At 41.1% G+C, this 16,785-nt stretch overlaps 1 protein-coding gene across 3 annotated transcripts in view; it reads right to left on the reverse strand.

Annotated features, from left to right (window-relative positions):
- Nucleotides 1-16,785, reverse strand: part of PRKG1 (protein kinase cGMP-dependent 1) — a 1,362,786-nt gene that overhangs the window by 1,174,695 nt on the left and 171,306 nt on the right. The window contains exon 1 of one of the 3 annotated variants that reach the window (XM_039327747.1): nt 1,917-2,831. The exons of the other annotated variants lie outside the window; for them this stretch is intronic. Coding sequence (XP_039183681.1) covers nt 1,917-2,227 — 311 coding nt within the window. The 5' untranslated portion in view covers nt 2,228-2,831. Of the gene's footprint in view, nt 1-1,916; nt 2,832-16,785 lie in introns of those variants that run through there. 3 annotated transcript variants of the gene reach the window in all.

Below are 16,785 nucleotides of genomic sequence, written 5' to 3' on the forward strand. Positions count from 1 at the left end.
ATCTGACTATCACTGCAAAGATACTACTCCCGATATTTTAAGGCAAAGATGTGTCACATCAGACAGTGAGATTTAGAATGTTCACGCCTTGGTTGTCAAAAAGAGCAACCAGCCACTTCCCCCCACCCTGACTGCCCTCCTTTTTCAAAGACCCTGTCAGCTTCACTCCACCAATTGGGCCTGATGAGCTGTGAAGCAGGGCAGGCATCACTTAAAAAGCTCAACAAAGATTTGAAGAAACAGTAGAACAGTGAAAGGAGAGGAATCAAAACGAAATCCTGCACTGGCAATGCTATACCAGAGGGACAACTTAAATTATGAGCAGGGAATGCCAAAATTGGCGGCATAAATCCAAGGTTACTCCTGGGGTACAGAAGACCATAGACAAAACCCATCTTCTCATTAGAGATGCTCAGACTGTGCATAGGCACGGTGCACATTTGATTTGGTAAGGCTAAAGTGGTACACGTGATGTGGTAATAGAGGAATACAAAGTGTGTGCAGCATGTCTTCCTCTCATTATCAAATCATTACAACAAGCCTCTCTCCATAGCTAGGATTAGAAGGAGAGTGAGGCCAAAAGAGATCTGACTTTTTTCTTTGAGAAACGTTGTCATGATCTTAGGCATTTCTGCTGTTTCCCAGCTATTTTACAGCCCCCCCCCCCCAAGAGACCAGTAAGGAATAGCAGACAAAGCTTAGGATGGAAGAATAAAGTGATTCAAAGCCTTTTTTCAATCAAAGAAGAAGAAAAAAGCAACCACTCAAAAGGTGAGAGGGATTAAAGCAAAGCTAAACTCTTCTCTGAAATGGAAGGAGAAACTTCTGTATTTTCAGGTGCAGGAAAAAACAAAGCACTGAAAGGAAATGGCTGTATTCAAGCCTTTTATGTTCTACTCTCATTTAAAAACGAAAGGAGAAAGTGACTGAGGGAAAAAGATAGTGTCATTTTTACATCTGCTTTCTGTTTAATCCTACTTAATCATAGTTTGGTGGCAGCTCTCTCCCACCCTGTCTCCTGGATGCACTCCTCAGAAACAGCCCAGAAAGGTGTCAGATCACTTTTTAAAAGGTCATTTTTTAAAAAAAACAGAAATTCCTCTACAGAATTTTGCCTGTCCATGCCCAGTCACCAAAGGAAACAAGCCTCACAGACAAGCATGTTAGGGTTAGTTGAGTTCGTCTCTTGTACAAAAAGATAGCAAAGAGTCTTGAGGCATCTTAAAACCTACCTATCTCTTACTCTAACAAAGAAACATGATGGTCTTTAAGATGATGCCAGGGTCTTGGCTGCCCTTAAATAAATAAATACCTCCCAGATGGAATGAATGGAAACCCTCCAAATCCCCCCCCACACACACACACACCCCACACCCCAAATCTTCAGGTTAGGAAATTTGATTTCTACCTCCAAACTGCCAGTTCCCAGTTATATTCAGGGCAAGAAGCCATAACCGAAACCACCACCAAAAAAAAACAAAACAAAAAAACCCAGACAGAAACACATACCACGCTGGTAGAGCCAGTCTGACGATGCTGTTGTGACAATTTGGGAAGAGGGAAACAGAGAGAGCATTTTCATACTCTAGGGAAATTTTCCTCCCCCAGAAGGGGACCGAGGTACCTCGATACCTGATAAGAGCACATAGAAATGCTGAAGGCTGTATGTGGCTTTGGAAAGGTGGCAGCCCACCAGATGCCAAGAGTTTAGGGCTTTTGGGGGGGCGGGGGAGAGAGAGAGAGAGCCAAAGTGGGGCGGCGGGAAGGGAGAAGCGATTTCTGGAGATGAGAAGCGATGGAAAGCAGGCGGCGGATCCACCGGGCGAGTGGAGGGAGAGTACGGGCGACAGAGACAGATACAAGGGGGAGAGAGCGAGACCACACCACAGGGACGCCACACGGACACAACGGCTTACTGTGGGCTCTTGGGGTAGAAAGGCAGGGTGACATGGCTGAGGTCCTGGATGTCAAAAGCCGTGGGCTCGGCGGAAATGGCCTGCCTCTTGGTCCTCTGCTCGCCCTGCAAGGTGCTGGAGCCTTGCTGCTGCGCCTGTTGAGTGGCGGGCCGGATCACGGAGCGGTACTTGTCCAGCTCGTTCTGCAGCTTCTGGATCAGCTCGTCCTTCTGATCCAGCTCCAGCTCCAGCTCGTCAATGAGCGCATCTCGCTGCCGAAGCTCCTCGATCTTTTCTTGCAAGGCATATTGTAAATCCCGCAGCGTCCCCATTCTCAACCTCCACCTCCTCCTCCTCCACCACCACCTCCTCCTCCCTGGGGCTCCTGCCTGCGCCCCCCGCTCCTCTCGTCGCAACTTTGCCCCCCGCCCCACCGAGTAGCCGCCGCCGCCGCCGCCTGCCGCTTGTCCCACTTCAAGCCAACTTTGCCAATCGCTGCTCCGAGCGACCTGATGCTGCCGCCGCCGCAACCTCCGCCAGCAGATCCTGTTCGCCCTTCAACGTACGCCTCCAGCCTGGCTTGGCAAAGAATCCGCTGCCGCCGCTTCGCTTCGCTTCGGCGGAGCTAGGCAAAGGAAAGGAGAAGCCCCACCATCCTGGTTCGGAGGCGCCCCACAGGCGCCCGGCTTCACCGACGGCGGGTTCGCAAAGGGCGATCGCGAGCTGCTGCCTGCGTCAAGCTAGACTGGAGAGATCGAGAGAGAGAGAGCCGAAGAGACGGCGGGAGGAGGGAAGCGAGGCAAACGAGCGAGCGAGGGGCGTCTGCAGCATGCCGTAACACATGCACTTTTCCCTCAGCCCCCTTCTTCGGAGGGCTACTATCTGCTCGGCTTCCGCCTGCTTCTCCGCCTCTCCTCTCACCCCATCAGCCAGCCTGCCAGCGGGAGGTGAGTGGGTGGGCTTTATTGCGTTCCGGCACGTTTGCAAGGGGGGGTGTTTGGGGTAGGCGGCGGGAGGTGAGGGTGGAAGTGGAGCTATTGGTTTTGGCGGGGCGGAGAGTCTTCCCCTTAGTTACGCAGCCCGAGGCGGGCTTCCCATTTCGGTACCCCCCCCAATAGAAAAAAAAAAAAAGACGGGCTGCCCCGAACAGCCTGCCGGGCTAACGGCAGAACTTCCGCGCCCAGAAAGGATCCGCCACGCCGCCCATACGTGCGTATCCGCCAGCAGCAGCACGTTGCTGTGTCTACAACATGAGAGGCTTTGCCTCCCCAGGCAGGAGAGGAGCCGCGTCTCTCATTAGTGCCGGAGAGGCTGAGGAGAAGGCGATGCGTGCCTGCCAAAAAAAGTATTTCTGACAGCCTCACCTGTAGCAGAGATGAGACTATCAACTGCCTAGCCCGTCATTCTCTTAAGCATTGCCAAGCCAGGCACAGCACTGACAGACTTTCTAAGCCTGCCTAAAGCAGGTAAAGCTTTATCTGCAGGATGGAGATTAAGAGGGTTACAGCCACAGGGTGAAAAGTGGCCAGTGTGGTGGTACCATTACTTAGGCCATTCCAAGCTGCCTGGAGAGACCCCCAAAGGTTTGCCACTCTTCTTTCTCCAACCACCTAAAGGCTCATTTAACAGAGCTTGGGGGGAAAATTGGGGAGAACCAGTTGTCAGTAGCCCATCAGCTTCAAGGTACTTGGGAGATGAGGAGGTCCCCTATCACAATTGATTATGACACACACACACACACACACACACACACACACACACACACACCATGTTGGGCTACTGTGGCAATGGGGAAAGAAGGCCGCAGAAAGAAGGGGGTGAGAAAGATGCTTGAATATGGGTGAGAATGAGAAAGCTCTCCCATTTTAAATGGCTTTTGGAAGATGAAGGCTGAGCCCTCGGAGATGCTGAACGATAGCCACAGAAAAAGGCTACTGGCTCTTAGGTTTTTATCTTTCTGGGTCTCAAGTGTGGAAGCTCAGTGGCAAGATTGCAAGTTGCCTCGGTTTTATATAGTACATACCTTTTGCCAAAAGGCAAAAATGACTCCATGCAAGATACAACCAATATTATACCTTTCAAGTTCTGCAGGATGTTTCTGCCTTGGGCATTGATATGCATTTATAATACTGCAAATCCCACCACATGATTAAAATACAAAGCTGCTTTTAGGGCCATTCAACATTCTCTGTTTTATTTCATATATATACTGTATATATAGATAGAGAGAAAAACAGACTCATATGATCAAATGACATGAGTGACTACCGAACGTATGTGATCCACTTTCAACCACAATAATAAGGGATAACTTGCATGAGTCATGGCCGATATAATACCATGAGAAAATTGCAGTATATGGTTAAAGCTGTCACTAAGCCTTAGAAGTTTTCAGAACCAGCTATAATCTTAATTTGTTCACCAGGCTTTTAATTGAATCTATATTGCTATGCATTTCTTCGTTCCTGTTGTCTTGGTTTTAAGATGTTATAATGTTATGGCTTTTAATGCTATTTTGTATTATGCTTTGATGTTAGTATGGTAATAATGAAAAGCAGATATTTTATAAATAAATAAATCGATTAAGCCAAAATATTCTCAAGGGATCACTTGACAAATTTAGCTATCTCAGGTACAGTGAGGAAATGCCAAATTTCAGAGTCCAGTAGTAGCTTTTAAGATATTCAAGCATTTTAATATAAGGCTCAGGATTTAGCCAGCCAAGCCTTAGATACATGGAGTAGCTTAATGGATGGATTCAAGCCACCTCATAAAACTTATGCTGCATAATAAAATGTGTTAGTATTAAAACAGTGTCTTTCTGAATTTTTGGCTATCATAACATGACTCTTCTGTTACATTAAAGAAATGAATGATAGTCAAGGGTTAGGTTTAGAGTTAGAACATGCATATCATGCAGGCCTCAAAGCTGGAGCAGAAACATAATCCTCAGGACACCCAGAGGATGTGTACCTTCACCAGCTAACATAGAAAGCTTCATGAAAAGATATTACGGTGCCTGCAAACAACAGGATGGTCATTCATCAACTTCTGCTTATGAGTTTTTATAGCATTTGATTGGACTCATAGTGCAACTGGGGAGGGTGTCAGGTTTCTGGAAAGATACAGCCAAGCAGTTTGCATCATTCATATTACTGAGCACTTTGTGTATTTACAGACAGTTCTCGACTTATGACCACAACTGACCTACAAATTTCAGTTGCTAAGCAAGGCAGTTGATAAATGAGTTTTGTTCCATTTTATGACCTGCCATAGGTGTTAAGTGAATCACTGTAGCTGTTAAGTGAATCATGTGGTCGTTAAGCAAATCCCCCATTGACTTTGCATGTCAGAAGCTGGCTGGAAAGGTTATAAATGGTCCTCCTATGAGTCTGGGTTCAGTGCAACTGTCTTTAATACATGCCAGCTACCAAGTGCCCAAATTTTGATCACATGACCCTGGGGATGTTGCAACAATTGTAAGTATGAAAACTAGTCATAAGTCATTTATTTCAGTGCCACTGTAACTTTGAACAGTCACTAAACAAATGGTTATAAGTCAAGAACTATCTGTATTTTTCATGCTGGTTTTTAGGCTGTTTCTCAAAACTGACCCATGTCAAAATCCCACATCCACCTCACATATGCCCAGCAGACTAGTGTGCTGGGATGGGCATGAACATATGAAGAGGGGGGATTGTGCAATGAAAATAAAAGTCCCTGAAGAAATCAGTGGTTCACAGTATTTAAGCTCATAGCACTGCTCTATGCCTCATAAAGAAGCTTAATGAGTACTTTTCTTCTGTGTGGGGGAGTTTTCAAAGGGGAAAAAAGTTGTGTTGGAAACAGAAAATGGACATGCATTGCATGAGCAGGCTTTATGAGGAAAAATCTAATCTCCTCTTATTGGCCTTTCCTGCACAGAAAAAAAGGAACTAGGTACATCCTGCATTTTGATGAAAGAACAAGACATCTCCAAAAATTCATAATAAAATTTAGAAAGGTCTCGATTCAGTCTCCAAGACATGTAGTATGCATCTATTTTATTATTATTTAATATTTTAAAATTGTTGGCTAGAGAACCAGCAAAAAAGAACAGCAGGTTAACCATTTTCCTTTAAAATTTAATGTTGTTTTTTTTTTCGAAATCATGCTCTGATAGTTTTCAGTCATCCAAGAGGAGAAAAAAAGATAAAAGCGTGATCAGACCCTCACATAGCTGGTAACATCAAGCAAAAACAATGTGAATTTCCATAAGAATTTATGCTAACCAGTGATAAATACAGATTCTTAGAAACTACAGTATAACAGGATTCTCCTAGCTTCCTTTACAATAAGTTAAATAAGGCAGAAGGTTTTTTTTCCCCAAAGTCTCTCCTTCCCCTGGGCTACACTGACATGTATGAAACAATCTGCCACATTACTCTCCTCTTCCCCCCCCCCCCAGATCTCTAATAGTATCTTTCCACACAACCTGCTCATCCTTGTGATAGGAGAAAAATGCAATCATTTCAAAATAGTAGCCCCCAGATTTGAAAATGCACTTTTGCACAGAGGTTGACAGTCTTGGTATATAAGCAGAAAATAATGTGGTTCCTTCCTAGGCAGCAATTGGTGAAGCAGGTCCCTACTAGATTCACTTTTAGGGTGGATTACTGTTGTTCCTACTTCTCCCAGCTTCCTGCTGCTCTGGTCTCACCTGCTCTCAAGCAACCAGCATTGCTCCAAAGCAGTTGGGATGGTGAAACATCTGGCTTGCTTAACTGGGGTGGGTGGGGGTGAAGTCAGGCTGCTTGGAAAGGACCATCATAAGACGGGGATTCTACTTACTTAAGCCCAGTTGAACCTAGACAAGCAAGCCATTCCCTCTTCCATGAGTTCAGCACCACTAATGCCAAGTCTTAAAAGAAAAAAAAATATTTAGTTTGTAATGAAGAAAGAAATAGAGTGCAAGATGTGCATTTGATCTTCCACAAGACTGACACACTCCACAAAGGTAAGAAATAAAAAAAGACAAGAGACCTGGGCAAGACCTTTCCAGTCTCTCTGGCAATTACAATAGCAGCCTAGGAGGCCCAGAGCCCCACAGCCATAGAGAAGAAAGGGGGTCTTCAATGGACAACTATTGCACAGTAGGCTTGCAGTCCTTAAGGACTCCTTCATACAACATATATCTTTTCTTCCCATTGTCCTATAGAAAATACTTCTTTTGTAACAGATCCCTCACAATATAAAAAGTATTCCACAAGGAATATGGATGCCAGAGCAAGCCTGCATGCTCTTGTTTATGTGTATGCACAATAAATGTGTTTTTAATCTATCATTCCCGAAGCCCTATTTACTCCAAAGGAAGATAACCCTCAATTTGGTCCCCCCAATAGTAAAGTAGGCAGAGATGTGCATTCAAAAAGCCGTGAAAAGTCCCTGTTTTTCATTTTATCAAATTAAGATTGCCAATTTTAGCTGAAACCATTTGGGGAAGGTTTCCTCTCCTTGAACCTTTTTTAAAAATACGTTTTCTTCTCAAAAATCATATAATATGACGTGTCATAATTTTAAGCATATACATGGCTGCCAAAATCCACTCTTCAAAAAAAGCAGGGCCAGGACAAAATGAAACTAAATAATTTTTGACAGAAAACAACAGGTGAAGCTAGGGAAAATCACAGTGAGTATCTGGCCAATTAGCACAAGTACCCCTCTCCATTGCTCTTCTCTCTCTATAATATACCAATGACTGCATCTTCAAGGAACCCCTGTTAAAATACTAAAGTTTGCAGATGATACAACAGTCATTGGTCTCATTTGAGACAGTGATGAGTCTGCATTTAGACAGGAGATTAAACAACCAGCCTTGTGGTGCAGCCGGAACAATCTAGAGCTGAACATGCTTAAAACTGTTATGGATACTAGGAGGAGACATTCTATCTTACCACCTCTTATTATATTTGACAGCATAGTATCAGCAGTAGAATCCTTCAATTTTTTCAGGTTCTATAATCTCTCAGGATTTGAAATGAACACCTAACTGTAATAATTAGAACTGTAATTAAAAAGGAACAGCAAAGAATGTTCTTCCTGCAACAACTCAGGAGCTGTGGATACAGTTCTACAGAGGAATGATTGAGTCTGTCATTTGTATTTCTACTTGGTTTGATGCAGCAACCAAACAAAACAGATACATACTTCAATGGATAGTTAGGACTGCAGAAAAAACTATTGCAACCTGCCTGCCTTCCAAAGAAGCCCTGTATATTTGCACAGGTCAAAAGGAGGGATAAGAAAACATTTAAAGATCCCTTATATCCTGGATATAAACTGTTTCAACTCCTCTCTTCGGGACCCCACTATAGGGCATTTATTTATTTTATTTTATTTATTTATGAGATTTATATACCGCTTTAAGTGCAAGCACTCTCTAAGCGGTGTACACCAGTAAGCAATGTATATATATATTTACATTGCCCCCAACAATCTGGGTCCTCATTTTACCTACCCCAGAAGGATGGAAGGCTGAGTCAACCTTGAGTCGGTGAGATTTGAACCGCTGACCTGCTGAACACAGTCAGCTAAAGTGGCACCGAGACAGTTTTTTCCCTTGTGCCATCACTCTTCTGAACATCTAATTCTCATAGTATTATCTTATGTCTAAGTGTATGTACCCATACTGTATGGCTGTAGTATTTTTATTATCCTTCTCATCTTTACTAAACCCTCTTTTTGGAATCATTATTATAATTATTATTACTCTGTTGCTCTGCATGTATACTGAGAACTTTTGCACCAGAGACAAATTCCTTGTGTGTCTAATCACACTTGGCCAATGATGCAGCCTAATTACTGTACTGATTAAAATAACTATTTGTGAAATAAGTACCTGATTTATAAAATTAAGGGATCCCTTATCTGCATACCAACTAAACTCCCATATTTATAAAACACAAAAAGCACTTAAGTATATTTCCCTCTGTTCTTCCAACGCAAACAGCAAAAAGAGAATGAATGAGGAAAGGCAAGGGTATCTGAGGAAGCCAAAAAAAAAAAGTTAAGGTGATGGCCATAACCATCGCCTTATAGTGAGATGAGCTGCATATAAATTTAATAATAAATAAAATGTTACTAAAATAACAGCAATTGAATACTGGGTTGTTTTTCTATGATAGAGCCGAAATTACTCATTTTGTGTTACTGTGCCAAGTCAGTTCCATTTTGTTGTGATTTTAGGGTCTTTCTGAATTTGCATCTTTATTATTACATATAGGAAATAATATGATTTCATTGTTATCTGCCTCAAATGCAATAGAATAAAGAAGATGTCCTAAAGACAGAAATCAATAATTCATCCAAAGGCTCTCAGCAAGGAAGCTGTGAAGTAAATCCTGGTGGAAATATTGCTGTGATGTCAATGCATTATGAAGCACAAGTTTTGGGAAGATTTTATGGGTTTCATTTATAGCAGGAAAAGAAAAGCTGCAGAAGGTTATACTTGTTTTGTGTAAATCTCTGTAATGCAGAGTTGGTTGTAACCTCAGAATAACTTGCTTTAATCTATGAAATTACTGCAAGTACTTTATCCAAAATCTGTTTGAAACATCTGTATCTTTTTTCCATTCACAGCTTTTTCAAAACCAAAGTTTGCACAAACTTTCCTCATACTGTCAACACATTGTGAATATAAATTCAGCAAATTAAAAAGTGAATGAACACATGCATCTTTCAGATTTATCTCACACAAAAACATGCATATTTTGGATCAAGGACAGGCAAATAGAAATAGTCTCTTCTCACAATGCCAGAGTATTTCTATTTTCACAACAACTATGAAAAAGGTTTTGTGCATGTCTAATTGTATTGAGAATTATTTTCAAATACAAGAAAGAGCCAGGTGAGCAGTTTTGATGACAGTATTATAAGGATACAAATAAATTATAAAGAGTTCCAAGTGAATAACTTCAAATTAGATATACCACTAGCAGTACAATAGATGAAATTGAATTCAAGTATAGTTTTGGGGTTGTTGTTGTTTTGCTTTTCAAGTGCTGCACAATTTATTTCAAAGGATCAGAAAGCAGTTTGTTGATACCTTCAAAGAAAATTAGCCAATGTAGATTTGGCTAAAACTTTCTCTGAGACTTATTCTTTTAGTTGCTTGAACTGATTAGAAAGAAAAAGTAAGAAAAAATATAAACAAGTACAGTTTTTAAAAATAAATATATAACATTCTATATATCCAATGTCTGGCTCAGTTACTTTGATTTTTCTGACAGCATCAGGTAACAATATTTTTATTGAGACAAAGTCAGACTGGAGTGGTCCCAAAGGTGCTTTTTTTCAAAAGGCAATTGGCCTTTCTTTGTTTTTCCCTGCAGACGTTTCACTTCTCATCCAAGAAGCTTCTTCAGTTCTGGTTTCGAAACTGAAGAAGCTTCTTGGATGAGGAGCTAAACATCTCCAATGAAAAACAAAGATAGTCCAGTTAACATTTTTTTAAAAAAGCACTTAGGGACAATCATGACTTGGATGACTCAGAATCTCTATAGATAAGTGTTGAGTGGCATATTTTAGGATTCTTCTTTGCTGTTCAATATTTATAAATGATTGGGTAAGGATTACAATATATAATTAACACATTTGTGGATACTACAAAGATACAAGGACTTTGGAGTTGCTAGTCTACACAAAGTTGTGCAATTATCAGCTTATAAATGGTTGATAAATTGCAGCTGAATTGTTTCATTCTCTCAAAAACAAAAGTCACAGATAAAGAATTAGAGATAATATTCATAATTCCTTTCTGCCACTGATGGACAGTAATATCTTTCTCTCTCTACATGAAAGGTTCACACATTGAACAATTACTGTCACAGTATTTTTCAGTAAAATTCACCAAGCTCAAGAAACTGCTGGGGGGAAAAAGGTGAGTGCTATTCTGATGTCACTTTTTTCTTCTTCAGAATAATCACATGCTGATTTACTCAAATATCATGGAAACATTTTCTGATGCATAGGTTCCTGAATACTAATTCAGAGGAAAAAAAATGGAAAAATCATATTTTCCAATCAGTAACAGCATAAGATGCATAAAAGGTCACGAATGATGAGATTTGTAAAACGTCACATACCCTTGTGTCTTGGAACTAATAGACAACTCAGGGTATAAAAATATATACTGAAAGCTTATCCCATCTATAATTCATATACAAATTATGATTGCTAAGATTGCTGTTGGAAATGAGCATTTATAATAAAAAAGAAAAATATGTTAGTTTACGTCTTAAGATAAACTACTTCCTATCAGATGAGGTCACCAATTGCCACTGATTAACTGTCTCTTTTTTGTAAAGGATATTGCCTAATCCCTATTACACACTGTTTGCTACACAGCAACTTGACAAGTGCATATTGTCTTTGGCTTAGGGAACCTCAAATTCAGGTTAATTCAAAGGAAGCTAATTAATACAAAATCTATGACTGTATGACGGGAGAATACTATTTATACTAATGCTTCTAAAGGGCTTTTTAATCACAGTGTTTTGGAGAAGTCCTTTGCCTACCTAGGGGCAACCTGATATGAAGTAAGGGCCACTGATTGCCACTTTAAGGCATTTGTTCATCCCAAATATCCAGACAAAATATCTGTCAGGTACGAAGAATTGGGATCACACAATAAGTTCCAATTAAACTGATTTATTGTGCGTGCCTATACACAAGAATCTAATAAACTTATGGTCAGCACTACACTGGCGCTAGCTAAGATTTAACAGAATTCAAGAGGGGCTGAACTTAGACTGTTTGTGAGAACATAATGATTCCAGGCTAATTCCTTTCTTGACTCTGCCCCAGGCTCAGCCTGTCCTACTACAGTGACTGATAGATTTGAAGTTTACATCTAAATCAAAATATTTGACAATGGTGAACATCAAGTATTTTTTTAATCTAACATCAAGTTATTTATTTATTTATGTATTTGCTTACTAACATTTTAATGCCCAATGTGTGGAGGAAAAGAAAATAATGTGTCTGAGTGATCAGTCTGATGAAATCAAGTGTCATTCTTTGAGAGCAACTCTATTCCTTTTGAACATGCATCAGTGGCATGACATTGTTTGGTCATTTAGTCAAATTTAGAATGGTGGACATTCATGGCTGTGCCATTCTATTCTTGCAAATATTGAGTACTATTGTCAGAACCCATTCCTATTTAATTTCTACATATCCCCTCTGACCTAAAAACAAATCTCATCTTCCCCTGGGTTCTGCCATACTCCCAAGGGGGAGGGGGATGTGCCTGCGGGGTTATTGCTTTCCTTTTCTCTATTCGCTACAATGTAACCCTTTGCTTCATTTATTGCTTCTGTGTCCACTGCCCATTACAATGTAACAATTTGCTTCCTGCACTGTATCTCTCTCTGAACTTTCTTCTCTCTAACCTGTCAGCTAGGAAAAGTGGGGGAGAAAGAAATACAACCTCCAGAACCTGGCTTATTTCTCCGTTCTCAAAAGGAGATGTGAAGAGCTGCTCGAACGGCACACTACTACCAGAGCCAGACCGATATTATCTCCCCTTTCTCATGATGGACTTAACATCTGGGGATTGGCCAGTTTGAACCGTCCGGATGAACTGTGGGGTGGGGTTTGCTTGGGGACACTTTAAAATATCGATCTGCAAAGGAATCCCTCAGATCCTGTCTATTATGCCTGCTATCAACTACTCTTAATAAAAGTTCCTGTTGGAGGAAACTCTCTCCAAGAGTTCTGCTTTCTTTTTTTAAATTTTTATTTTTCATTTATCAATTACATAAACAAAAAAGAAAAAATTTCACATTTGACAAAATAAAATAAATACACCTAGGTGTTGCTTGCCCACCCCCCCCAAACTGCATCTGCCCTCTCTAACACTCTCCCTTACTTCCCTCCTCTTTCTCACCTCCCCTCACCTCTCTCTCCCCTCCCCCTCTCCTCTCACCATCCTACTTCCTCCCTAACCTTTCTCCTCCACTCTCATCCCTCTTCGGATACAGTGCCGGGGAAATGCCCAAGCAACATCTGTCTCATAAGTTGTCCCATCTATTATCTTACTTTAATCCTATTGTCTAACCTACTTTTCCATCCACCCCCAACCCCCCCTACTCCCCCACTCCCCAGAACACCCACCCACCCCCAACCCCCCCTCCCCCTACTTCCCAGAGCTTGGCACAGGGTTTTCAAACATATTAAACAAAATCTACTTAACTTTAACTAATACAAACTGAATCTAACTAAACCTATCCAACTATACAAATAACAAAATCAATAACTTACTTTAACTCAGATACAAAACCAATTTAAACAACAAATTCAAACAAATTAAAAAATTTAAACCAAAAATTATTCATAATCAACTATAAAAACCAAATACAAAGCAAATTAAACAATTCCAAATTTAAACCAAAAATTATTCATAATCAAAACGATACTTTTAATCATATCTACTCTAATCATAATTTATCCATTAAATCCTATATTTATTCTTCATATAATTTATCCACCTTCTCCAGCCCGAGATGTATATTTCTTTTAAACAATATAAACTTGGCTCTTAACTCTTTCCCCCCCAGACCCAAGTAAATTTATTAATCATAAATTTAACCTTTTCTCCTAAATCAAAACCTATCAACTTCTTATACACTTTTAATATATCATAATATATCGTAATCATCTTTATACATTTATTAAACATTATAATACTCCCAAATATTAAATCGCTAAATTAAAACCTATCAAGTCTTCTCCCAAACAGAGATCATAATTTTAAATTTTTAAACTTTTTCCCCTAAATAACAAAGATTTAACAAAACTCTTTATAATTCCCCCCCCCCCCAAAAAAGCTAGCTAGCCGGCTAATATTCCAACTTTTCCTTCTATTGTCTAGCGCGTAGAAAATGGCAGAGAACCTTCCTTTATTTTACTTCTGAAAGCTGCACGAGTCATATTCAATTTCTTTAATGAATCTTCTGTTAAGGAGGACTGCTGCAAAAGTTCAACCTGCATATCTTCTTCAATCAGCTGCTGTTCCAACTTTTCTTCTGATGTCTCAGCTGTGGGTAATGAAGAGCCCACCTTTATTTTGCTTCTGAAAGCTACACGAGTCATACTCAATTTCTTTAATGAATCTTCTGTCAAGAAAGATTGTTGCAGAGGTTTAACCTGCATATCTTCTTCAATCTGTTGCTCTTCCAACTTTTCTTCTAATATCTCAGCTGTGGGTAATGAAGAGCCCGCCTTCAAAACAAAAGTGTAAAAATCTTTCGCTTTTGAAATTGTATCAAGTGTATAATGTATCCCCGCATAATTCACCGCTATTCCAACCGGTATTTCCCATCTGAACCGGACCTGTCGCCTCTTAAGCTCATCAGCCAGAAAAACAAAATGCTTTCTTACTTTAAGAATTCTTGAAGGTAATTCTTTCAAAAGTATAACATCCTGAGCTGCAATTTGAAATCTCTGCTTATAAAAGGCTTGTAAAATTTTATTACAAAGTAATCTACTAGAAAAATAAATAACCACATCTCGTGGCAGATTCCTCTGCCTCGCAACCCTTGAATTAACCCTAAAAACTTTTTCCATCTCTCTCAATATTTCTTCAGGCTCAGATTTCAAAATAAAAGCTATGTCCTTTACGATCACTTGTCTCAAATCCTCTTGAATGTTTTCCTGCATTCCCCTTATTCTTAAAGCAAACTCCATACTTCTGTATTGTAACATAGTAATTTCATTCTGAATTATTTCCACCTTATTTTCTGTTTTATCAACTCGATCTTCCAATTTTTCAGAACTTTCTACAGCAACATCAATACGCTGATCCAGACGATCTATATGATCAACAAACTTCTGAAACACAGACGCTATATTTTCTCTCAGTTTCTTAAATTTATTTTCAATAATTTCACCTATCTCTTTTTCAATCCATCGTACGCTATCTTCCAAAGCATCCTGTAAGTGTTTAGATAAAACTGCTGGTAAAGCTGAAAAAAGTAGTGGAAATTTAGACTCGACTTGCTGGGCTATCTGCATTACCGAAGAGGAGATCGAGGCTTTAGAAACAAAAGCTCTGAGATGCTGTGAAGCCATCTTGTCACTTATATAAAAAAGAAAAAAGTCTTAAAATCTTATAAAACCCTCAACAGTTAGCAGAGAGAGAGAGAGAGGAAAAAAAAGGAGACAAAAGGAGGGGAAAAAAAGACAAAAGCCCCCTATATTAAAAAAAAGAAAAGAAAATTCTTATATCTTGTAAAAGCTGTTACATTGTTTCAAATTGAAGTTCCGGTCCTTTCACTCTTAAAATCAACAGCGCCATTTTTCACCCCTCTCAAATAAGAAGAAAGAGAAGATGAAATCTTTTCCAGAGTTAAAGTCTCAGAATAATCACCAATATAATCTCCCTGGTCAGCTCTGTCTGCTTTAAATTTTACTCACAAGTTAATTTTGAAAGCAGATGTGAAAGCAGCGTCTAATTTTTTTTTTAGAGCAAAGGCATCCTGGAATGTGGAGAACGCCTCAGACTCCGTGGGAGCTCTCACCCTCTGACCTCCAAAGAAAAAAAACTTTGGGGTCTCTCAGGGAGCTCTACCACTATCCAAGGGAAGCTCACCTCCTCCCCTTCGCCCAGGGAGAGAGATTCCAAGCCGCGAGACGGCTGTTGCTTGCTGTCTCAGCTGGCTTTGACACATTCCAGGGAGGACGGCTGAAAAAAGCCACCATCGGCACCGCCGTCACCACAGGAAGACCGAGTTCTGCTTTCTTAAGATGTGGGGTTGAAGTGGGTCCTTACATTAGACAGGATCTGCGGTAATAGTCAACGTGGAAGGGAGAACCATGCCGGGGGACTTTGCAAAAAAAATACAGTGTCGGACGACAAGGCAGGGAAGGAAGAAAACTCCAAGGAAAGGGAGCCTTCCCCCGAATGAGAACCTGCCAGCTGTCGGGATCCGAAATGTTATACTCCTCAGGAGAAGAGGTGGTGGAGATGCGTAACCACAAACCTCAGTGGTTAATGGGCATTGGAAAGAAAGGCGAGTGGGAAAAGAGATCGAGAAGGGTGACCCTGGGACGGGGCAGCCACCAACCAGAATGGAAGCAGGAGATGTAGAAATCCCTGCACGTCAGCGAAGAGGAAGTTGTGCAAAACACTTGAGCTGGATCCTAGAGAAAGCTATTGACTTGATGAAAAGATCCCTCAGCTCTATAGGGGAGGAGAACTCTGAGCCCTGCGGCTGCACCAGCACCTGGAGCTGCAGCTGGAGAGACACTGATGGGGAATTGGAAACTGTAGTCCCGGGGACATCCGCTGAACTAGCAGGTACCATTCAGCAACCCCCACTCCCCACCAACCCACAGATGGTGATCAGGATGGAAGACAATACCACCGATGGTGAAGGCACTGATTTCCTGCCGCTGGATGTGAAATTTGGCCAATTAGATGGGTCCATAGCGGGGGGTGCCAGCTATCCTAGCCATCTTACCAGTCCACCTATCCCTGGGAAACCATAAGGAAGACATAACATTTGTAGTAGCCCCAGGCATGGAATGCCCAGTGAGCCTAGGGCTTGAATGGTTAAGGAAATGGAACACCTGGGTAAATTGGAGGATGGCAGAACTCAATTTCCCGAAGGGGGATCCTACGGACTTAAAATTCCAAGGAGTCCTACCAATATTAAGAGTGGAGAAAGCATCAATGGGAGAAGAAAAAGGGCTACCCAAAATACCAGAGGAATACCGAGACCTTGCTGAGGTTTTCAGTGAGGAGAGGGTGGATGAGCTCCCCCCTCACTGACCCACGGATTGTGCCATAGAATTCAAGCCCGGGGCAAAACTCCCAAAGCCCAGACTATACTCTTATGAGCCCTAAGAG

This window comes from Crotalus tigris, unplaced genomic scaffold (assembly GCF_016545835.1).
Source record: "Crotalus tigris isolate CLP2741 ecotype Arizona unplaced genomic scaffold, ASM1654583v1 scf7180000024366.3429058, whole genome shotgun sequence".
Classification (NCBI taxonomy): Eukaryota; Metazoa; Chordata; class Lepidosauria; order Squamata; family Viperidae; genus Crotalus; species Crotalus tigris.